The sequence below is a fragment of the Galeopterus variegatus genome, unplaced genomic scaffold, assembly GCF_000696425.1.
Source record: "Galeopterus variegatus unplaced genomic scaffold, G_variegatus-3.0.2 Scaffold2139, whole genome shotgun sequence".
Lineage (NCBI taxonomy): Eukaryota > Metazoa > Chordata > Mammalia > Dermoptera > Cynocephalidae > Galeopterus > Galeopterus variegatus.
In genome coordinates, this window is record NW_007728250.1 from 260,141 (window position 1) to 284,353 (window position 24,213).

The 24,213-nt window shown below is 40.1% G+C and overlaps 1 protein-coding gene across 1 annotated transcript in view; it reads right to left on the minus strand.

The window, feature by feature from the left end:
* Positions 1–23,682, minus strand: part of MAN2A1 (mannosidase, alpha, class 2A, member 1) — a 167,834-nt gene extending 144,152 nt beyond the window's left edge. The window contains exons 1-2 of the mRNA XM_008580652.1: positions 23,548–23,682; positions 620–872 (exon numbers count right to left, since the gene is read on the minus strand). Coding sequence (XP_008578874.1) covers positions 620–872; positions 23,548–23,682 — 388 coding nt within the window. The remainder of the gene's footprint in view (positions 1–619; positions 873–23,547) is intronic.
* Positions 23,683–24,213: the final 531 nt, after the last annotated feature.

Here is a 24,213-nt window from a genome sequence, read left to right on the forward strand (position 1 = left end):
CGGTTCCCGCTCGCTGGCTGAGCGAGGCGCGGGAGCAACGCCGAGGGTTGCAGTCCCATTGCCGGTCCCCGGTCCGGGCCGGGGGCAACACTGGGGGTTGGGGTCCATTGCCGGGACCGGAAAAAAAAAAAAAAAAAAAAAAAAAAAAAAAAAAAAAAATCTAACCCTACGTTGTTGAAACCTATAACATATACATAGTAAGAGTAAGGCTTTCCTTACATTCCCCAAAGGAAGATTAGAAAATCTCTTTGGCAAAACCTAAACCTCTAAAGATTTTCAACTATTACAAAAAATATGTCCTGAAAATCATACAAAAAGGCCATAGTCACAGAAGTATACAATAGTAAGAAAAACTAAGAACACAGAATTATGGAATTTTATCACTAAAAAGAACATTAATGATCATGTGACTAACCAAATCACTTTACAAAAAGAAAAACTAGAATGCAGAGAGTTTAAGCAACTTACCAAGTTAGAAGAGATACCAGATCAAATCCCAAAAAAAAAAAAAAAAAAAAAAAACCCAGTGACTATTAACAAATGTATACGTTACCTGCACATCTGAATTCTGACCACCACTTTGCGAAGCAAAGAGACAGTCTTTAGCGTCAACTGGGAGGGATATCTGAATTCTGACCACCACTTTGCGAAGCAAAGAGACAGTCTTTAGCGTCAACTGGGAGGGATAATCGCGATGGCAGAAGATGTGAGCCAGCACCTGGGCTGAAATTGCCTTGTGAACTTTTCGGACCATCTTCCACAGACTCACTCAAATTGATGACTGAGTCTCTAATATTTGAGATGATTTCATTATTCTCAGCTAGCAAACGCTCCAAATGGTCTATTTTTTCTTGCAACATTGAGAGCTGGCCCTACAATAAAGAAGAAAAAGGCAGCTATATGAAACACTAATATAGCTCTGCTGAGGCACACACATTTTTTTTTTAATTATGCGGCTACCCAAGAGGGTAGCCACTTACCCTTCACTTTCCACTTTTATAAGAGGGATTGCAGAAAACGTGAACAGCTGGTAGGGTTGAAACGCCAATTTACAGCAGAAAATCTTCTCCATGACTGCAATCTTTGTTTAATCATATTGTAAAATGTGCAACAGAAGGACCATAAATATTTTGGGATATATTTCCTATTCCCCCCAAATCAAGTCCTAAGAGATCTTTGGGTCTCTGGAACCACTAAGTACAACAGAATATTCAGGTATGAAATTTTAAATTTAAGTATAATTAATTCAAGTTACTCACAACAAAGTATGAACCTGAAAAAGATCTCATCTCAATCCATTAACACTAGTGAACAATCCTAAGTAAGAATTCTCATCTACAGAAAAAAATCAGTCAACTCTTACTAATCAGCCTAAGCATGAACATCCCCCAAGTAACCACACCGTTAAGTCATTCAGACTGTGTTCATGATACTGTATGACTTTTATTTTTAATTGGTCCTCACATTAACAGCCTTGCTGTCTCTGTAACATAAACCTTATTATACAGAATAATACCTCAGCTTATAAGAGCAAGGACAATCTTTGCCTTATTCACCCCCACATCCTGATTCCAAATACAAAGTAGATACTCATACTACTTGTCAAATGGCCCTTCTGGAACGCAACAATAATTCTTTGGTGAACACCCACTGTATCAGGCATAATGCTATATGCTGGGAAGACATATACGCATAAGATATGGGTCCCTGTCTTTGAATACGCAGGTGACATTTTAAATAACAGCCTACTCCCATACCTCAAAAAGTCCACATTAAGATTTAAAGAAATAACTATATGAATGGACACCCATCACCTGGAAGTAACAGGAAGGTGGAGGTAGAAAGGAAAGAAAGAAGAAGGGAAAAGGAAAAAAAGAGAAGAACACCTAAATGTCCAAAAATAGGAGATTGGTCAAATGGTAGGTATAGATCATGGAATGGTCTTCAGCCACTGAAAATTTAGAAATAAAAATTTTTTTAAATAAAAACATAAGGAAAGGCATTTTCAGGAGATAAAGTGGAGAATAAGCAGCTTAAAAATAGTATGGATAAAAATTTAGTATGTATGACATGATACATTTTTGAAAAAAATATATGGAGGACAATTTATCAAGATGGTTAAAGACTAGCTATGAACATTTACATTCTTCTTTAGCCTGTTATGAATATTTGTTAATTTTGTAATGGGGGTTGAAACATGTAAAGATTATACTTACAGGTTATTGGTCAGTTCGACAAGGGGAAGGGGAGAAGTCAACAGACAGATATACCAAGAAGTTCAACCATTTGAACACACTACACCAGAATTGACAGAAGTTTGAAGAGACCAGGGAAGAAATGTCGGAATAAGGAAAAATGTAGCCAAAATTAGCAGCAAATTATTGGGGGAGTGAGGCGGGAGGGCCTAGGTATGCACAGCCAAAGCCCTAATATTGGAGAGGCAGGAAGCACAAGACGCCAGACAGGCATGTACCTCCACAGATCTGAAAGACACCCTCAGAGGCCTCTCTACTTAGAGGCATCTGACAGAAATAGCTCCCTACACATCAAAACGGTAGGGCTTTAAGGCAACTGCCACCTTTAGGGTGGGGTGGTATGTCATCACAAGGTAGAACTCTGAGCCTGTTCATCAGCATGCACAGAGACAGGAAGTGCAAAGTTTTAGCACAGATCTCACCCTGCAAGACAAGCCCCACTTCCCCTAGTGAAAAGCAACAGAGAGAGTATGCACCAGTTTACAACTGGAAATGGCAAAACAATGAAAACTTGAGAGATCAGGGCTCAAACAGAAAAGCTAGCTGAACCATGTAAATTCCAGATCAGCAAATCTGTTGAGCAGTATTATACTATAAACCCTTCTTTGTAAGCACACACCAACATTGGTTATGAGTAGTTTCCCGTAGAAAGAACAAAAGGGGTCCCCTGGCATAACCCAAAGTTCAACCCGAAGAAGCTAAAAATATTTGAGTCACGTATACAGCTGACTAATCTGTTTATATTCTCCTAAACAGACATGCTATCAAAGGCTGTCTGAAATAAGGAAAAAAAGCTTTTCTTCACTCATTATCACACCACCATAGACTGCAGCTATTTGAAATCACTCCTGATAGATTCTGTTGAATATTTCCAATACTAAAGACACAAATAGACTTTAGTGATGCTTGCAATTTCTACTGCAGCAAGTAACAGTAAATCAAGTTCTTATTCCAAGCAGAATTAGAACATGTTGACTCGTCTTGCCTATCATAAAGCTATACACCTCCATAAAATAAAACCTCAGCTTAGTTTAAAATGCCATCATCTCAGAGCTTTTAAAGATGCCACACATTTTCTCTTATACTCACAGTATTACATTATTAACATGGGAGCCCACACTTGTCCATATCTTTCTGAACTTTGAGGAAAAGATCATTTAATAGCTATGTATGCAGCAAAATTGCTTACAGCTCAAGAAGTACACACTGAGAAAGAAGAGGACTCTTCTCAGCATATTTTTACAACCTTGGTCCCATAACCCATGGGTGAGAGTATTATTCAAAATAAACATTACAGGAGACATTTAATGAAAAAGGATTCTACTGGCTTTATGACAACTTTCCATCTCATTGTAGTTTTAAAGATACAATTATTGATCAATATCTGGAATTCTGTACTGAATTAAGTGCATGGAGAAAATTTTGGCCTATGGATATGTCCACATAATGGTATAATAAAAATATTTTATAAAAATAAAAATAAATAAAACTGTACTATACAGTGGAATAAAGTCTCCCTCCAAACAGCTGAAATTCTTGAAACACACACACCTCATAAGCAAATTCTGTACACATGACAGAGAAGAGTGGTACGACCTTAAAAGGATGCACTCATAGTCTGCGTTAAAGAAACAGAAATCATAGATAATGTTTCAATTATGCTGACAAGCTAAAGAATACTGATAGTAATACTGAAAAAGACAATTTTCTGTAAGGCAAGAAAATCACTTGAGAGAAAACCACTTTATTCTTTGATTTGCTAATCAGTTACACAGGGAGGCCACAGTGTTTTACTGCTGAGGAGTAGGGAAGAAGGTCATGATATTTTATTTACTCTGCTTTTGGTGAAAGAGAATAACTGAGTAAAAAACCATGGATATCAAAGACTTTTGAGAGAGCAAATTTAGAGTCTATTACAAAGTAGAATAGGATTGGTACCCACTCAGCCCTATGAACAAAATCAGTTTGTATATACAGCTAAATCGGTAAATTTATTACATAACAATTTGCCCCAGTTAGGACACTAGCTGCTAAGGGTTGGAGTTGCCGTGATCACTCAAGAACAGCTAAATCTGCACATCTTCTCCTTCCTTCCTGTTGCAATTGGATAAATGTGTACCTTCCCCTGCCTCAAAGAGAAATCCTCTATTAGGCAACAATCCCACCTCTCAGAATGCTCAAAGGCTTTGTTCTTTGGTCAAACTCCCCTTCTAAAAGCAACTCACTCTCAGTAGATAACATATTCTATTAGATCAAATTATATGACACTCCTATTCTTGTAGGTCAAAAATAGTCAAATCACCAATTTCATTCGGTTCAACTTAATATTATATCCTATCTAAATTTAAAAAGTCAATCAAACTCCTGTGCTTGCCTTTTTTAGTCAAACCACCAATTTCATTCAGTTCAACTTAATATTATATCCTATCTAAATTTAAAAAGTCAATCAAACTCCTGTGCTTGCCTTATCCCCATGTGATGGTTGACTTGAAGTGTCAACTTGTAGATTAAGAGACACCCAGATAGCTCTCAGTGCTTCGGTAGGCATTAAGTCCATCCCTCTTCTGCTGAAAGGGAAACCCAGGAGGGTCTGGCATTTGACTAGAATGACTGAGCTGCCCAGGTGTGATGTGAGGGTATTTCCAGAGTAGACTGAAGTGTGAGTCAGTGGACTGAGTGGGGAAGATCTGCTCTCAACGTGGTGGGTACCATCCAATCAGCTGCGGTCACACATGGAACAAAAAAAAGGTGAAAGAAGGGTAAATTCTTGCTCTCTTTTCTGGAGCCAGGACACCCTTTTTCTCCTGCCCTTCGACATCAGAACTCCAGGTTCTCTGGCCGTTGGAACCCAGGACTCATACCAGTGGCCCCTCAGGCTCTGGGGTCTTTGGCCTTGGACTGAGAGTTACATCACCGGCTTCCTGGTTCTAAGGCTTTCAGACTTTGACTGAGCCATGCTGCTGACATCTCAGGTTCTCCATCTTGCAGATGGCCTATCACAGGACTTCTCAGCCTACACAATCAAGTGAGCCAATCCCCTAATAAATCCCTTCTCACCCCTTCCTCCCTCCCTTTCTCCCTCCCCCTCTTCTATACATACAGCTCACACGTACACACACGCAAGTACGTATATATAGAGAGAGAGATAGAGATACACACACACACACACACACACACACACACACACACACCAGCATGTACGAGAGTACTTTAAAGAGTTCATGGAATAATTATAGAGAGAGATAGAGATACACACACACACACACACACCAGCATGTACGAGAGTACTTTAAAGAGTTCATGGAATAATTAGTATTATCTTTTAATTCTATTTTTCCACAAACTGTCTGAAGTACTGTCATATATACACATACATATCTTTTCGCTCTGTCCCTCTGGAGAACTAAAACACCCCCCCTCCTTTCCAGGGCCCAACCCCCTTCATGGACATACAGAGATTATCAGGAGTGTGCACTCATTACGCCACCTTCCTTAGAAACTCCCATTCATTCATCTGCCTTTTCTAATCAGCATCTGCCCACCACTCCACCAAAATTGCCCTTGTGAAGTCCCCCAAGGCTCCCACAATTCAAGCCTAATGACAACCCTCTGCCCCTCCCTTACTCATTATCCTGAGGAGCATTTGGCACAGTAGAGTACTCCTTCCTCCTGGAAACATTTTCTTCACTCATTCCCGGTACAACACGCCCTTGGTTTTTCTCCTGCAGACTGTTTATCAGTCTCCTTTGCTGGCTTCTCTCCCCAGCCTCTAAGTGTTAGAGAGCTTCCAGGTTAGCTCCTGAGCCTTCTTACCTCCCTATATTGTCTTACATGATCTCATCCACTCCATGATTTAAATTCCATATTTGCACTGATGTCTTCCATATTTACATCTCCCACTGAAACAGCTTCTCGGAAAAGCAGACCCATATACTCAAATGCCTACCTGACGTCTCTACTTGAGTTTCAAACTTAATTCCATAAAACACCCCTCCACCCTGCAAAAAGACTCCTAGTGTCCACAGGTCTCCAGTAAAGTGGCTTTGATCTCTACCTAGTTAGGCACCCTCCAAATCTTGGTGTCGTGACTGAATCTTCCTCCTTCCTCACACAGCTCACACACCCAACCTATCTACTACAAGCTCTTTCCAGCCTACTTCCAAAACACTTGTTCAATCAGTCTACTCTCCCACTTGACTATTTAACACCCTGCTCCAAGTCACCAATAATCTCTCCTAACCTAGTGCAGCAGCTTCTTAACTGATTTCCCCTTTCCATGCTTCATCCTTCATCCATGCCCTGCTCAGCCACAATACCTTTCTTAGCATCCAGTGCTGGTTTCTTATTGCACGTAGAGTAAAATTAAAACTATCACAGCAGTCTAAAAGGACCTGCATCTCTCTCTCTCACTTCTAACTTAGCTTCGCCTTGATCTTACCTCATGATGCCAACCCAGTTCCTCCCCAGCCCATTTCAAGACCTTTGTACAGCCTCTCTTTATGCAATGCTGCAACTCCCACCCCAAATGTCACCTCTGCATAGTAGCCATCCTATCTAAAATAAGTCCCTTCATGTTCTTCTGTAGCTCAGCTTATTTTTTGTTTCCTCCACAGCAGTACTGCAATTATCTATTTTACTCATGTATTACTTCCCCCTTTTCACACTAAATGGATCTCTATATTGAGAACAGGAACCAGAGCTGTTATACTCATCATGATGATGATACAGGGTACTCATCATACCCTGGTGCCTAGCACAATGCGTGGCACACGGCAAAATCTCAAATATTTATTGGCGGGGAAAAAATGAAGAAAAGAAAGAAAAATAATGTCTAACATTTTTTTCTAAGGAAGTGTTAAATGTTATTTTTTAACACATACACCCACACCAAAAATAATACAAGACAAACACTCTAACAATTTTTTAAGAAAGAAAATTGAAAAAAAAAAAATCTTCACTATATCTCAAAAAGTAGGTAAGAAAAGTATGGAAAGGAAAGTTCTAATTAATAGGGCAGTCTTCATGGACTATTCAGGAAATGATATAGAACTTGACCCATGTTTGGCCACAAGGAGACAATCATGACCTCATGAGTAGGACAGAATATGTGGCTCCCTTCCTAGGCCAAAGATTATGGATTCTGTACAGTCCAACCAAAAGATTTCAACTTTCACTCCCATCAGTAACTATGGCTCAAGAAGCTATGATTTTCACCCGATGTGAGGAGTGGATGGAGTTTGGAAAAAGAACCCCAAAATGATTCTGGAATATTTCCTATCATGGTAGTAATATACACTACTGCACTCAATCAAATAAGTTTCTAGTCAAGAGAACTTTAGAAGAGATATTAGTACATGATTATAATGTAACAACCAGGGCCGGCCCGGTGGCGCGCTGGATAGTGCGCCGCTTGGGAAGCACGGCGGCGCTCCCGCCCGAGGGTTCGGATCCCACATACAGACCGGTTCCCGCTCACTGGCTGAGCGAGGCGCGGGAGCAACACCGAGGGGTGCAATCCCGTTGCCGGTCCCCGGTCCAGTACGGGGGCAACACTGAGGGTTACGATCCATCAACACTGAGGGTTACGATCCATCAACACTGAGGGTTACGATCCATCAACACTGAGGGTTGCGATCCATTGCCGGACACGGAAAAAGACAAAAGACAAAAAAATAAATAAATAAAAAATAAAAAAATAATGTAACAACCAATGCTAGCATTCAAAGGAAACCAAACTTACCCCAATATGTATGTGTGTTTCTGAAACTCCACATCTACATACCACCTTTTCTTTACAGTTTTTTTTTTTTTAATTTCAAACCTAATTCTGTTAGATTCAGCGTATCATTCCATCACATCATCTTTCTGGACTCTAATTCTGTCACTGAAATCACCCACCATGTAACAGCAAGTAATGATAACCTTTATTTTTAATGACTTCATTTACCAGATAAAGATAAAGGCAATTGAGGTTAATGATTAAGCACATGGGCTCTAGTACAGACTATCTGGGTTCCAATCTTAGTTTTGGCACTTACTAGCTGTGTGACTTTGATGAAGTAACAACTTTTCTGGGCCTCAGTTTCCTTAGAGACAAAGTGCAGATGCTAATACCCATTGCTTGAAATAGTTGTGAAAGAACTTAACACAGTACCTACCACCAAGTAAGCACACAGGAAGGTATTATTACAGCTGCTGCTACTATAATTAAAGTATGGCTTTCTAAAATCACTTTGAAGGGTACAATATGCACCCGCAGAGACAGTATGCAACATGATTAAGAACAGACTTCTAAAGCCAAGCCAAATTTGAATTCTGGTTCCACTACTTCATGGCTATATAACCTTGGGCAAGTTATATAACTTCACTGTGCCTCAGTTTCCTCAGCTGTAAAATGGGGATAATTAACAGTACCTAACTCATAGGGTTGTTATGAGGATTAGTTATCAAATGTGGATCAATTTAAACAGTGTCTGGTACAGAGAGCAAAATAATGCTTCCCCAAAGATATCTGGGTCCTAATCCCTGAAATCTGTGAACACATTACCTTACATTTCAAAAGGAACTTGAAACTTTGCTGATGTGATTAACTTAAGAATTTGAGATGGGGAGATTATCCTAGAATATCCATAGGCCCATGTAATCACAAAGGTCATTGTAAGAGAAAAGAGGAACATAGGAGAGTCAGACCAGAGAAGGAGATATGAGGACAGAAGAAGAGGTCAGAATGATGCTATTGCTGGAAGGGGGCCTTGAGCCAAGGAATGCACTTAGCCTCTTGAAGCAGGAAAAGGCAAGAAACACATTCTCCCCTAGAGCCTCCAGAAGGAATGCAGCTCTGCAGACATTTTGATTTAAGTCCAGTAGAGCCCATTTCAGACTTCTGACCTCCAGAACTATAAGGTAATACATTTTTTGTTGTTTTAAGCCACTAAGTTTGTGGTGATTTGTTGCAGCAGCAACAGGAAACTAATACATCTGGCAAAGAGTTGGCCCTATATAAAGCTTACAAAGTATCCCTACACATACAGTTCCTGTTAGAGGAAGTCTGCCCAAATCCCCATCAAAAGAGCTGGAGAGCTGTGAGCCCGGGCCATGGAGCAACAGAGGATGAGACCACATAACTTCATAACCTGTTTCACGGGAGCATGATTTGATCTAACAAGGCTCTACACCTACCTTTGAGTAAAGAAGGTAGGAAGAGACAGAGTCACCCTTTATGGTTACAAATAATTTTCAGGAAAAGAAACATCAACATCTTTATCTTTGGCAAAGTTTTAGAGTCAATGAATAAAGGTGTTTTGAAGCCATTCTCGAGCTATGGTGGGGCAAGAGGAGTAAAAGGTTACTGCAGCTTGCTAGGGAAAAGACATAGTGGCTTGGACCAGGGCAGTGGAGATGGAGCAATGCGAAAAGATTTGCAGGATGAATAGACTAGGAATGGGAGAGGTAGGAAAGGAAGAAAAATGGCCTCTTAGGTTTTTTGCTGGGGCAATTGGGAGTGATGGGTAACATTTTAGAGAAAAAGGACGTGCTGGGGGAAGAGCAGAAGGAGGGGCAAATGTTATGTTCTGGAACTATTAGATATCAGAATGGCAGTGTCAGTAGACATGTAAGTCTGGAGCTCAGGAGAGAAGTCAGGACTGAACATATAATCTTGAGTGGTCAGTATCGAATTTCAAGAAATGGTAACAAATGAGATTACCAAGAGAGAGCACACGGATCCACCTTTTATAATTTTAAATGGCTCACCAGGCAATTCTCACACACCTCCAGTTCTGCTGCATTAAATCTAAATATAGGAACTGCGATTTGGTAAAAGAGAGTTTGTATTTCCAGCAGGGATGTCATCATTACATTGCAGTAGTCCCTGGTCAATCAGCCACTATCCAACCTATACAGAAAAATCAACCTATTTAGTATTATCTCAGGCACTTAACGGGAAGGCTTTTTGTTTGATAAAATGACAAGTAACCCTACAAGTGCCCACTCCACCCCATTATGCAGTGCTGAAGCCAAAAAGAGTGTGAACTGGGGCTGTGGCCAAAGTCCTGCATGTTATCTCCACCTCTCCAGCAACAACCCACAAATCACAGTTACAAAGGACCTTCTAATGGTATTTTCCAGACCCAGAACTTAACATGCCTCAATTTCTTCCAAGGTATTGTCTTGATGCAGCCGCTTGTCCATTCAAAGAAATAAATGCCCTCACCACATGAGTAGTAAGAATATTTAGTTACCTAACACCTTAACAAAATATAGGAGCAATACACTCCTTGTCCTAGAAAATCATTATTCATAAATTTCATGCCTGCCTAAGTATAATAGTAACAAAGGGTGCTCAGAAGCAGGTATGTGACAAAAGTGCCAAATGAATGTGAGAGGAAGAGCTGGGACTCCAGGGGCACCATCTTTTGCGCTGGCCGGCTACTCAAGGGACTCATGATCGCACCTGGGCAACCATTCGGCAGCTGCTAGAATCACGATAGAGGATCCCAGCCCCAACCTGGAATAAAAGCATGCCATCCTCTCACCAATCTCCTTCAAAAATGTGGTCGGGCCTCCCGCGGCAGGTTCTAGGAGACAGCTCCATTTCCACCCTACGAGTTTCCAGATGTATGTTTAGATAAGAACCATATGGCCCCACCCACACCAGCCCAACATGACTACACAGAAACTACCTTCTGTTGAGGCAAATTTTAGGCACTAAGCTATTGTATAAAGTGAGATTTTGCAAAGTAGATACCCTTTTAAAAAATGATTATTCGAAGAAGGATTTATAAGTAGGGAAAAATGTTTGGATTACAAAATATTTTAATAAAATGCAGTTTTATTACTTACAAATCACTTAGGACTGCATTTAAGTGGCATTAAGCAAATTAACTGTTAACTAATAGAATTCTTTCTTTAATTCAGCACTTCCCAGACTGTTCTACAGAACATAACTCTTGTTTTTACAGAACTTTTTTTTTAAGCTTTGTTTTTTATTTTTTTTAAATTTATGTTTGGTGGCTGGCCAGAGCAGGGACCTGAACCCCTGACCTTGGTGTTACAACACCATGCTCTAACCAACTGAGCTAACCTGCCAGCCCTGTTTTTACAGAATTAAAAAACAAAAACAAAAATAAAAAATTTTCTTCTAAAACTTATTTTTAATACATTTATACTCTTATATCTAGCACTCTGAGATAATCTGTCAACAGTGTATCCTACCCAAGATCTTGTGTAAAAGTTCATGTGATGTACTTTCAGGGTATAACAATCCCCAGGTAACCAGTGTGAAGTTGTTGTATGTCATCTAGTCAGTGACTGCTGGTTTATGTTGGTAATCTGTCTTATATTATTCGACATATGCCTGTCTTTGTACATAAGGTTATTATGTACTATCGATTTATACTACCAAAAGGCATTCCCTATGGATTAAGGGCATATATTATGTTTTAGGATCTGCTGACAAAAGTTCTGTCAACATATAATTTTACAAGAGTAATTGTGAAAAACACAATTTTAATGGAAAAAGAGAATAACTGTTAGTAATGAAAAAAGCCAAAAGACCTAAACAGTCTTAGCCTATTAAAATAAATGCTATTGACATGTCTGAGATAGATTTTCATACAAAGTAGTTTTGCGGAGCTTCTGAAGGCAAGGTTGTTATTAGGTAGATAATCAGCCCCCCTTCAATCTTATTTTTAGTAATCAGTGCCTGAATAAGCCCCTTCTATGCCTTACTGACAGGAGACATGTATTCAGGCAAGCCCTATCTGAATCATAAATTCTGAACTTCCTAGCTAATTATTACAAGCACCAAAGATTCTAAAGTTTTACAAATTCTTTCCTACTGTGCTTCTTTATAAAATCCATCTGAACTAATTAGTGTACAAGAGCATGGTGGGACACTGTAAATACCACAGAAGCCATAAATGCAATAGTAAAGCACAACATAATATATAAGAATACAATAATAGCAAACTTCTAAATATCATACTGTCAGCCATTAGAGATGAGATAAGAATACAAATTTCTTGGGTTCTTCTCAAATCCTTTTTTGGAACAATTATTGGTTGGATTTTCTCCCTAAAAGTCATAAGAAATATCTTGCACCTCAAATGTTGTCATCATTTGGCCCTATAAATTTTCAAGAGGTGGTCTTGGGTCAAAAACAGTTCTCACTTCTTCAGTTTGTGGCGCCAGCCAAAAACCAAACTAGAAGGACTCACTATAAACAAGAGGCAGGTTGAGGGGTATTCTCAGAAATTTGTCTGACCTTCAGAACAACCTTGAGCTATAAGTCCCCTATTTGGGGTGTTGCCTTTTGATCCTTAAATATATCTCTTAAATAAATATCTCTCTCTCCCTCTCTACCACCCGACTCCACAGAGTAATTTATTTTCCGTCTGACAATCTAGAAAAAATAATTTAACCCAAGAATCTGTGCCAAAGATGAGAAGGGTCTTTTTAAGTCTCCTATTGAAATGCTTCTTTGAAATCCTTCCTTACGATAATCTTATCTTTTCTTAGGTTTGCTGATCCATGAGCTGGTTTCTGACAATTTGAATACAAGCTGCTTTATTTTATTAACATCTGCTATACAATAATCTTAATATAAGAAGCATAGCTTTTGGCTATAAGAAATGTACTTGGCTCTCTGCTCTCTTCTCACTAAGCACAGTCCCCGAGTGAGCTCATTCATTCTCGACTCTGCTGATTACTACCAGATCAGCATCTCCCTTCCCTGATCTCTCACTCTGGCACTCCAGCCCACTTGGCTATTTCCACTAATGTCCACCTAGTTATAAATGAAACTGAACTTGGCTTCCCAAAAAAGCTTCTACCTCCAAATATGCCTTTCTGCAAATAGTACAACCAGTCTCCAACACCCCAAAGAAAAAAGATGGGAGAAGATTTTTCACTCGTCACCCATCATTACCCTTTATCAAATCTTTTAGAAAGCCCTGGTGCTTTTCTTTACAAAGTATCTCCACATTTTTCTTCCTCTCAATTCTAGCCAATTCAATACTGGTATAGGAATTTACTGCCTTATGTCTGTATTACCTCAAACAGATTCTCAGCTGCCTTCCTGCTTCTGAGTCTTCCTACACACAGCTACCAGAATAATCTAGATTGAATATTCTCTTAGCTCCCTTCCAGGTCTACAATTTTCTACAAAATTAATTCTCTAAAAATGTTTTTCTCAAGCAGTTCCTGGTAAGCCAAATAACTTCAAGTGGTTCACTACCACCTAATTCATAACTCTTCAGTATGATTCTCAGGGCGATTCACAACCTGATCCTGAACCGACCGTGCTTTCCCAACTACTCTTAACAAGCACCAAAGGCTGATTTTAAATCAAGACGATCTCCTCACCTCTTCTCAAGGTGCCAGGCTCCTTCATAACTCCAGGCCTTCAGAAACTTTGCATTTTACACTAGCAATGTTTTTTCTCCCTTCAAAGTCCTACCCAATCAGAAAAGTTTAGCTTCTTTCCCGTCTCCTTTGGTCAACTTGAGCTAAGCCATCACCAGAACTAAGTTCTGTTACTGAATTCCCTTTAAGGCCTTTGCACTTATATCGAGAATATAAAATAAGATCATGAACTCTTGTTTTATTCTTAGCTCCTGTATCCACAGAACCTAAAACAGCGCCTTGTACATAATAGGTACTCTATAAATCTTTGTCCATTGGTAATAACTAACGTTTATTGAGCACTTACTGTCAGGCACCATTCTAACCTCTTTAAGTTAACTCTTTTAATGAAAAAGTAAAGATTGTTTCATAAATGGCAGTTGTGTTTCTCCAAATGACTAAGAAGCTCTTTCAAAGCAAGTAACATACCTAGTACGTCCACCATAATTTCCATAGTACCTAACACATACTAAATTCTCAAAAAGATGCTGCAGAAAGGCCATTGAATTATAAGTCAGGATGCACGTCCCAGGTATGCTATGACTGGGCAAATTGCTGAGGTCTAGTTCATGTGGCTCAGAGTCCTTATCTGAAAAATCAAAGACTAAATTACCTGACCTGGAAAGGACCCTTCAGACTTTAAAATTCTATGACTGACTTTTTCATATGTATGACTTTTCTCGGATGCTGGTGACAGTTAAAAGAATGACTACTTCACTGGATTCTAAAAATGCCAATTCAGGACTTTTTTATGTAGAATGATTCTGAGAATGATTCACATTCTCAGGTTTCCATCCTCTAATGCTGCACAGGTAAAATGTTATCACCAAAGCCCAGGACCCATAAATTCCACATTCCTCCACACCTGTGGTATGAAGGAACAGAAGGGAACTGCTGCAAAGCACATCTTCAGCCCCAATGTCCTCACCCTAAAGAGAAAGGGCTTCCCATCACAAAGGAAACAAAACACAATCAGCCAATTTGAGTAAACATTCATTGTGAACAACAACAAAAAAACTGGCAAGACTTCATACTTTCAACACTGAGAAGTCACAAGGGACCAAAATATTTATGCATGCTGAGTTGTAAAACTATTTTTAAAATAATGAAATTCAATAGATAGGATTCAATAACTTGCATTTCCTCTGTCAGTAAGCAAAAGGGAAAGGAATTAGAAATAGACAGGAAAAACAAAAAGCTCTACAAGGAAGTCATGGTCCAGATTAAGGAAACTAACATACAGCCTGATTCTTAGCAGCTGGAATATAAGATAAGAAAATCGACTTGCTCTGATGCTTAGATTTTCTTCAAGTGGCACAGGTTTCAAGATACAAGATTATCCCTCCTTCTCTGTGTGGCCAAACTACCCAGTACACAATGAATGATATTTATATTATCATAAAATTGAAAACGTTTTTACTTGTTTTCTTTTTCTTAACATTTATTTTTTAATTGGCAAATAAAATTTGTATCTGTTTATCATGTACAACATGTTGTTTTGAAATACATATACATTGTGAAATGGCTAAATCAAGCTAATTAACATATGCATTACTTTGCATACTTGTTTTTTGTGGTGAAAACAAAATCTACTCTCAGCAATTTTCAAGACTACAATACATTGTTATTAACTATAGTCATCATGCTGGACAATATATCTCCTTAACTTATTCCTCCTATCTAACTGAAATTCTGTACCCTTGTTTATTGTTTTCAATTTTTGTAACCAACATATAGTCAGAGTATTCAGTCACAGAATGAAATGCAGATGATATATATACAAGGCTTGTGGATATAAAAGAACTGATGGCTGAGGGAGGCTAGGAAATGAGGATAGGGAAAAAAAATGAGTGGAAGAAGGTCAAGAAGTGCCAACTTCATCCAATATAGTGAGGAATCAAGACATTAGGTCTAAAGTCGACAGATCAGGGAAATAAAGGCAATTATATACCATGGAAAGTCATTAAGGTGTATCAAACAGAAAAACACAAAACTAACTTTCAAAAAATTGGAAAGAGAAGGAGATACAAGTTAAATTCTTCATCTTTTATAAAGGGAAACAATGGCTCAAAATGGAACAAAATAAAAAAGATATAAGCATATATTTAGGGTTAAAGAGGGAACCACCAGTGGAACAATAAAGAAATGGTCAGATGTGTGACTCAGAGAAGAGTGACCTAGGGTGGAAGGGAAGGGAAAGGGACTTAACTGTCAATGTACACCTTTCTATACCATTTTAATTTTTATTTTATGTGCATTTATGCTTTCATAAATGTTTAAAAGAAAAAAAAACACTGGCAAAGTCTCCAGTGCTCCAAACTCCTGATTCAAGACACTGAGGTTCATTGGCGAGAGCACAGGATAGGGTCATATTTGGGGTCTGCTCTGCTCTTGGAAAAAGCATTTAATTTCTCTGGACTTCCAAAGGCACCTACCTGCAAAGGAAGCCAGTGGGAAATCCTTTTATACATTTAAATGCATACATTTAAAAATGGAAAAAATACTTAAAAACTCTACACTGCTTTAACTTTAAACACTGCTCAATGAAATGCATTCCACCCATTTTGTTCACTCTAAGTGTACTGTAATTTAAAGATGACACTAAAATCTGAGGACACAAATGAAATGTTAGCCTGTGCCACAGGGAAGAAAGTGACGCATAATCTTCACAAGCGAAAAAAATGATGAAAATGAGCAGGAATTAATGCCTCTTTAAAAAGTAGAACAGCAGTCCAGTACCCCTGCCAATAACTTGGTGGTTCTCTGCCTCCAAGCTGAGCAGCTCTCAGGATACCAGAGAGAACTTCCAAGTTCTATCCTATATTATGGTTTATGAAGAAGATACCTACACCTGGGCTCCCCTGCACCCTACTAACTAACCCAAGCAGTGAGATTAGGCTCAGAATTTAATCCATCTATGAATTAAAGCTAATTCAAAAAATTAAAAGTCATGGTTTTCAATTTTGAAGTTACAGATAATTTTTCATAGATCATGACCCAGAACCCTCACTCCCAGAGTGGCCCTACAGTGAGAAACCTTTGGGTGATATAAGGGAAATAAATTAAACATGTCAAGCATGTCCGTACCCTAGCATGGAGGCTCCCCAAGGATACCTGAAAATCCATGAAACATGTAGATCACAAGTTTTAAACCACACTCTAAAAAAAAAGTTTGACCAATGCTTATCTAATACCCAGTTTACAAGAATTTTAATTATCACACCTGTTTCAACAGATCTAACCATACTCTTCGCCTCGAATATTAACGATAGAGAAATATGGTTTAAACAAGGGACTGTCAAACTTTTCTTAAAAGGTCCAGATAGTAAATATTTTAGGTCTTGTGAGCCCATTTCTGTCCCAACTATTCAACTCTGCCATTGTAGTATGAAAGCAGCCAGAGATAACCTGTAGATAAGTGATCATGGCTATGTCATGAAACATTATTTAACAATTTAAAAATGTAAAACCATTGTTAGGTTGTGCCCCTACAAAAACAGGTGGCAGGTAGATTTGCCACACAGTTAGCTAACTTAGGCAGCGTTCAAGACCAGAAGCCTTGGGGGCAAAAGAGAAAGAGAGAAGAAAACTGCCAAGAAAGTTCATTATTTTCCTGCCCCTACGTCTATCTTCTTTCTTAAAAAGTGCTATTTATGGGCCGGCCCGGTGGCGCACTGCTACAGTGCGCCGCTTGGGAGTGCAGCGGCGCTCCCGCCGAGGGTTCAGATCCCACATACAGACCGGTTCCCGCTCACTGGCTGAGCGAGGTGCGGGTGCAGCACTGAGGGTTGCGATCCCGTTGCCGGTCCCGGTCCGGTACGGGCGCGACACTGAGGGTTGCGATCCATTGCCGGACACGAAAAAAGACAAAAAGGAAAAAAAAAAAAAAAGTGCTATTTAGAGGACAGAATGAAATGAACGGAAGGGAAGGCTCTATCTACTTTCCAATTTCTTTCCCTGCTTTTTCTCATCTCAAGGTGTACAAAATGGAGTAACCAGAATCATCAGAATTAACAGAAATGAAATAAAGGAATACACTGCAAAAAGTAAATGGCCTGCCTCAGAAAAAGTCAGATATCTCAAATTATTTTTGTGTGCGACTTTTATATTACCATCTTATTACTAATCAATATGTCTTATCTTCCTATGCTAAAAGACAGGGGAATAAATATGGACTATTGCCATCCTCTAATTCAGCTTGCAGAAAGTAAAAGATGATCTATTTACTATGACCTGAACATAATGCTTTTCACAGAGTAAGTATGTCCAATTGCTAAAGATTAAAAACATTTCCATTATAATAATCTTCCATTTTTTCTTTAACTTAAATATGAACATAATCTATCCTTGTATTTTCTGTAACATATTGCAATTTAGAATCCTAAAGATGTAAGTAAATTTTAGGCATCCAGAGAAAGAATACAGTTCAACCATCAAAAAATACTGGTTATCACTTTGAGTATTAGATTTAAGCCTTTTGATCACTCCTTCCTAAAATGCAAAATGCTAACAAAGTGCATAAGGTATAAAGAACAGGCCTTTTGGCTAGACTACAGGCCAAAGTGGTTTTCAACAGGGATGATTTGTTCCCTCACAGAATATTCAGCAATGTCTGGAGACATTTTATTTCACTACAACTGAATAGAAAAAGAGAGAAAGGTGCTTTTGGCATATACTGTGTAGAGAGCAGGGATACCGCTAGACATCCTACAACGCATAACACAGCCCCCAACAGCAAAGATTTCTCTGGCCCAAAATGTCAATAGCTCAGAGGTTGTGAAATCCTGGGATAGAGGCAGCAACAGGAAGAGTATGTACAGTTTTCAACTTAAGTGCTTCAAGGTTGATCTTTTCTTTAGAAAACTGTATGTTAGATTTGCAAATTTAACATTAATAGATACCTATTATACATTTGCAGAAAAGTACAAATAAAATTATCTTAAATACATTCTATCTCTCAGAAAAGCTGTTATATGACCTCAAGAGACAGAGTTCATTCACATCAAATGATTTACCTCCTCCCGATCACAAGGCCAATCTAGCAATACTCACTACAGCACTAGGTGTGAGCTCTGTTTTCAGTACCATCAATCCTCAGACTAGTTTGAACACAAACATGGTTTCAACGGATCACAAGGCCAATCTAGCAATACTCACTACAGCACTAGGGGTGAGCTCTGTTTTCAGTACCATCAATCCTCAGACTAGTTTGAACACAAACATGGTTTCAACTTTAAAATTAGCAACTTGGCTTGATAAGTGAAACAGAAACCCACTTTAGCTAAAATGTTCTATTTCCTCTCCTGATTAATGTGCTAATAAAAACTATGAAAAGAAGCAAAATTCACTAGAGTTCCTCCTCCTCTGCTTGGTTCTACATGAACTTTTATAAAAGCCACTGCTATCAGGAACTTAAGACAGGAAGGGCCAAAAATGCACTGAGGTCTATAAAATCCAGCAACTATAGATCAGAGCTACTGAATATCCTCCCATTTGCTGAAAGAGGGGGGAACAAGAGAAAACTTAAAATGCAAAAAGCTAAGAATAAAGCGGGTGATTAGCAACAGTTACTGAACTATTCCTAGGAAAGTCTCAACACATCAGACTTTCAACAAAGGTCAAAGTTTTAACAGCTATCACAAAAAAGCAATAGCTGACTCAAAAACAACAAATAAAAGTGGTCATTTCAGTTAATATTTTGCCCACAGCCCAGATATCCAGTAATGCTAATTAGTGGGTAACGAGCCAAATTCCCTTCCAATAAATACAATTGTGACATCTCTCTGACAAAAGTATTTGTTTAGGCCCTGATAACTGTTGATCTGGGAACACGCATTCAATTCAATTTAAAAAATAACAGACTACAACCTTCAGACCACATGTAGTCATGAGTATCTGACCCAGCTGGTTTATGGGAAGTAAGCTTGGGTCTAAGTGAAACACACCGGGCAGGAAGAGTTCCATGGCACTGTTGGACTCAAGAAGGGATGAAGGAAACCAGACTCAGTAAGATTTAACACTCTTGCATTCCCAAATGCTAGTTGCTGCCACTCTCAAAGTTCCATCACTTCCCCAAGTCATAGATCGCAAGCATTATAACCCAAGAAATGAGACACTCTCTTACCCAAACCTAAACAAAACCCAGCAACAAATTCTATTGTTTATAAATAGAGTGCACGAGAGGGAAGGGTAAGGAAATCATATTTTTCTTAGATGTCATTCTTAAGATTTATAGATTTATAAAAGCAAGAGAAAAAATAACTGGGGGAACAAGGTCATAGTTACACTTATTGCCATAGGTTAACTTTTATTAACATTTACTATGCTGGACCTCTTAAATAAAAGTACTAGTGATGTAAAGCATTTACACACATCTCTGTATGTGTATTACAGTTTCACAGTAAAAGTTTTTTAAAAAGGTGTAAAAGTCCCTACCTTCCAATGGCTTTCAATTAAATACTTATTTAAAGACATTCTAACTTTCTCACTTGATAAATATTATCTTGGTACAAAGATAAAGTCTGAACTCCACTTTCACATTTTCCATCAGAGTTTCACTTCTGTAGAGACTTTCAAGATTTAATACTAATCCCTATGGTCATATGCTATGCTAGTTATTTAAAGACTGATCATTTGTTATGCAAAACCTGACTCTTTAATTCTCCAGATCCAAACATAAGACATCCTATTATACACACGGAAGACAGTAAGCAACTTGTGAAATCTGCTTGTAAGAAGTGATGAAGAATTTCAGGGAGACCTTAACAATGTTTATCCTTTCCATCTGCTCAATTTCTTGCAAGTTACCATAAAGCATCTTCAGGACATTAGGACCTGGACAGCCTCTCATTCACCGTGAAATTTTTATTAATTTTTGTAGCTGAGATTTATTAACCCTGAAATATATACACAAACTAAAACAGACTAGACCACCTGTTGCCTCCAGCCCTTAAAGGAATTCCTTCTGGAAGCACAGGGAGAAAGCTCTCCAAAGAATATCTCAGAGGCAGGCAGCTGCTGCAGGGTGGAAGAAACTGGAGCACCCTAAGTGGGCTGACCCCTCCTCCCCAGTCTGGCCAAGTGGTGGAAAACAGAGTTGTGGGAGAAGGAAAAAGAACAAAGGCCCCAAAACAGCAGATTACTCTCCATCTCAGATGGTTTTAAAAAATATCTTGCTTACCAGATGGACATTATACCTTACTGAAGGTTCCATATCAACTGAAAGAAACTAAAATGGACAATTCAGAGGAACTCAATACCTTTCTAGAAAAATCACTCCACTAGACACCAAAACTGACATATAGTGACAGACTAGCATGGCTCTATTAAAATTCAGGAATTCAGTACCCAAACTTCCTAATATAATATATTGCAATCTACTTTTACTATGTTTGATGTTGTCATCAAATTAAGGTTAACATGAAGTTAGATCTAGTGCAAAAAATAAAAGAATCAACTCAAATACTGGATGCTATACTGCATAATGGTTTTTGTTATAATATTGAGTGCTGAAGTGACCTAGAAGACATTCTGGGAAGGTATAAATTTCAAGCATTAAATGTTTGAAAAAAGGGACCACATTCATATAGTTTCATAATAAAAGCTCCTTAAAAAAAAAAAAAAGACATAAGCTGAGACACCATACAGCAACATGCTCAACATTCTACACCAGGTCTTTCCATAAGCAGGCTGGGACCTAAAAAGTAGGCAAAGGATTCCTCAAATCTCAGCTTTTAGCCAAGTGATCACGGGCAAGTTCATTTCTCCGTGCCTCAGTTTCTTCCCCTACTAAATGATGGTTGCAGGAATCAAGTTTCTCATGTAAGATACATAGGCCAATGTCAAACACATAAGAGTTAAGCTTATAGAGCTCTTATGAGGGTACTTCAAAAAGTTCATGGAAAGATTCATATTATCTTTTTTTCTGGGTTTTTCTTTTGTTTATTTAATTTTTTTAAATTTACTTGTTCATATTATCTTTTAATTCTATTTTCCACAAACTTTTTGAAGTAACCTCTTATAATATCTATCTGCTCGGTGATTCAGTGGCCCTCCAAACAGTAATCCAGCAAAAAGTAACTTCTTCCTGCAGTGCAAATCCAGTACAGAAAACCTGAGAAAGGCAACCTTTAGTACGAAAAGCTCCACTTTACAAACCTTCTCCCATCATACTCAAAACAGTACACACACAAGCCTTCCTCTTCCAGCAGCCACTGTCATTTTCCATCAAATGCTTTTACACTTTAAGCAGAACTTCAGTCCCTCATTGAGGAGTAGGGATGGATATCTGAAAGAATCACTCATTTCATTCCAAACAGAGCAAAACTACAAGGTTGCCAGAGAACCACGGCCCAGATGTTTGCATGTCATTGTCAAGTGATCATCAAGCCAAAGCCAAAGGACATTTTTCAAGACAACACTTTTAAGTAAAATGTATCATCTTTTATGATTTTCCTATATCGGAGGAAATCTGAAAATGGGGTTACTGGGAGAAAAATACCACAGCATAGTAAATTTAACCCCCAAATTATACAATATATCAAAACTCAGAATTCCTTTGCTCTGGCTTCAGCGGGTTTACCTATTTCTGTTTTCTTCAACCTCATCAACAAACACCGGAAAAACTCTTAAGCTCAAAATTTTAAGACGCCCGTACTGCATCCTTCATATTTTCTCTATCATACTACAGAGAAGCAGAAGCTTTTAAAATTTTGATACGTATGACTGCAACAAGATTTTTAATATCTCTCAACTGCAGACCATTTTAACGATGACAGCATCCATAAGGTGGCCTTTTTTTCACTTTCATAATAATTCAACTAAAGTTTGTACTTTAAATTAAAACCAAGCCATCTTGCCCTAGCATATCCGAAGAAATAACAAGGATACTCTTTGGTCATTTAAACTGACACGAAACAGACAAATTAAAACATCAACTTGTCCACGTCCTAGGTTTCTCTTTTCCTACGTAGTTTGGTTAGATTGGCTTGTCAGGGTTTGAGTTTTTCAGATTCACTCTTTGGAGAGCACACTACACAATACCTAGTTTTACTAAAATCTCCGAAACGTACAAGTCATTGTCAAGTAACCTGAAATGAACCTGCACATGCAGCACAACACCCTTCCAAACAAAACCGATGGTGTCCATCTTGCTTATTTTTAGTAACTTTTAATAAAAGACTTTAGTCGGGTCGCTTTCCCAACTGGTTTGCCAATTTGACCACCGAGTGAAGGACTGAGCGCCCCACAGCTTCCGGCCGGAGTATAACACGCGCTTCCCCACTAGGCTCCCCACGTCTGCTCCAACAAACCCAGTGTAATAGCTGAAGAATGACGACACTAAAATCAACCCTACAGATCCACATCTAAGAGAGCCGCAACAGGAAATAAACTTTCATCTCTTAAGAGACAGTGAAGAGAATAAAATGCTCAGATGGAGTCTGTTTGCTGCATTTCCGCGACCCGGTGCGTGCAAGGGGTCTGGGCTGGCGCGTGCGGCTTAACCCTGTGTGAGCCGAGGGGCTGCCCGCAGTAATACGCGGGCGCCGTGCTGGCGAGGGGGCGCCTCACGCCGCGCCCGTTCCCCAGCGAGCAGGTGCCCGAGGCTACCCCAACAGGCCCCGGTGCGAGTGAGGAACATGGCCACTTCCCCCGAGCGCGATTCCGCCACCGCACGCCGCCTGGCACTTTGTTAATTCGGCGCGCCCAGGAGGAGCAGGCTCTCGGGTCGCGGTCATCGTCGTCCCAGCGCCGCAGATCCCCGGCTGGAGGAGGCTCGGACCCTCCTCCGGTTCGCCCCCCGCCCCCGCCCCAGCGCGGAGCAGCGGGTAACTACAGGCCCCCACGCCTAACCCCGGGAGCCCCGCGCCCCGGCTCCTCTGGTGCTTACCTGGGGAAAGGAACCCTCGCGGCGCGGGCTCCTGGGGTAGTCTAGGTGACCCCGGTCCAGCATCAGGTAGAGCGAAAAGATCACCACACAGAAGATCGCGCTGCCGAAGACGGTGAACTGGCGGCTTAACTTCATTTTCCTCGATAGACTCGGGGCCAGGACACTGTCCTCACCCGGAGAAGGTGGCGGACTGCTGACTCTAGGAAGCAGCCGCCGGAGGCTCCCTGTTCCCGGGCTGCGCGCCCTACCAACTGTCGGGCGCGGATCCGGGCCACGCTCGGCACCTCTTCTCCCGCGCCACCACGCGCCCTTGGCCTTCGCCCTGGCCCGCCGCCCTCCACAGGGCCAGGCGTCCCTCTCGAAGCAGGGCTCGCCGGCAACCGCGAAGGGGCCGCCACAAACTTGCTCGCAAGCTTAGCGCCGACACCCTGCAGGGCTTTCGGGGCAGGCGGAGAAGAGGTCGCCGCCCGGACTTCCTGCCACCGCCGCCCTGAGTCGGCAGGAAAAGTTTTCTCGACGAGGGCAGGCGTGTCCTACCCACCCTGAGGAGACGCGGACCGGCAGCTCCGGGGTCGGCGGCGCGGAGCTAGGTCCGAGGAGCGGAGGGAGAAGAAGCAGGTCGGGAGGAGCCTGGCCCCACAACTTAGAGCCGGGACGGCTGGGTCC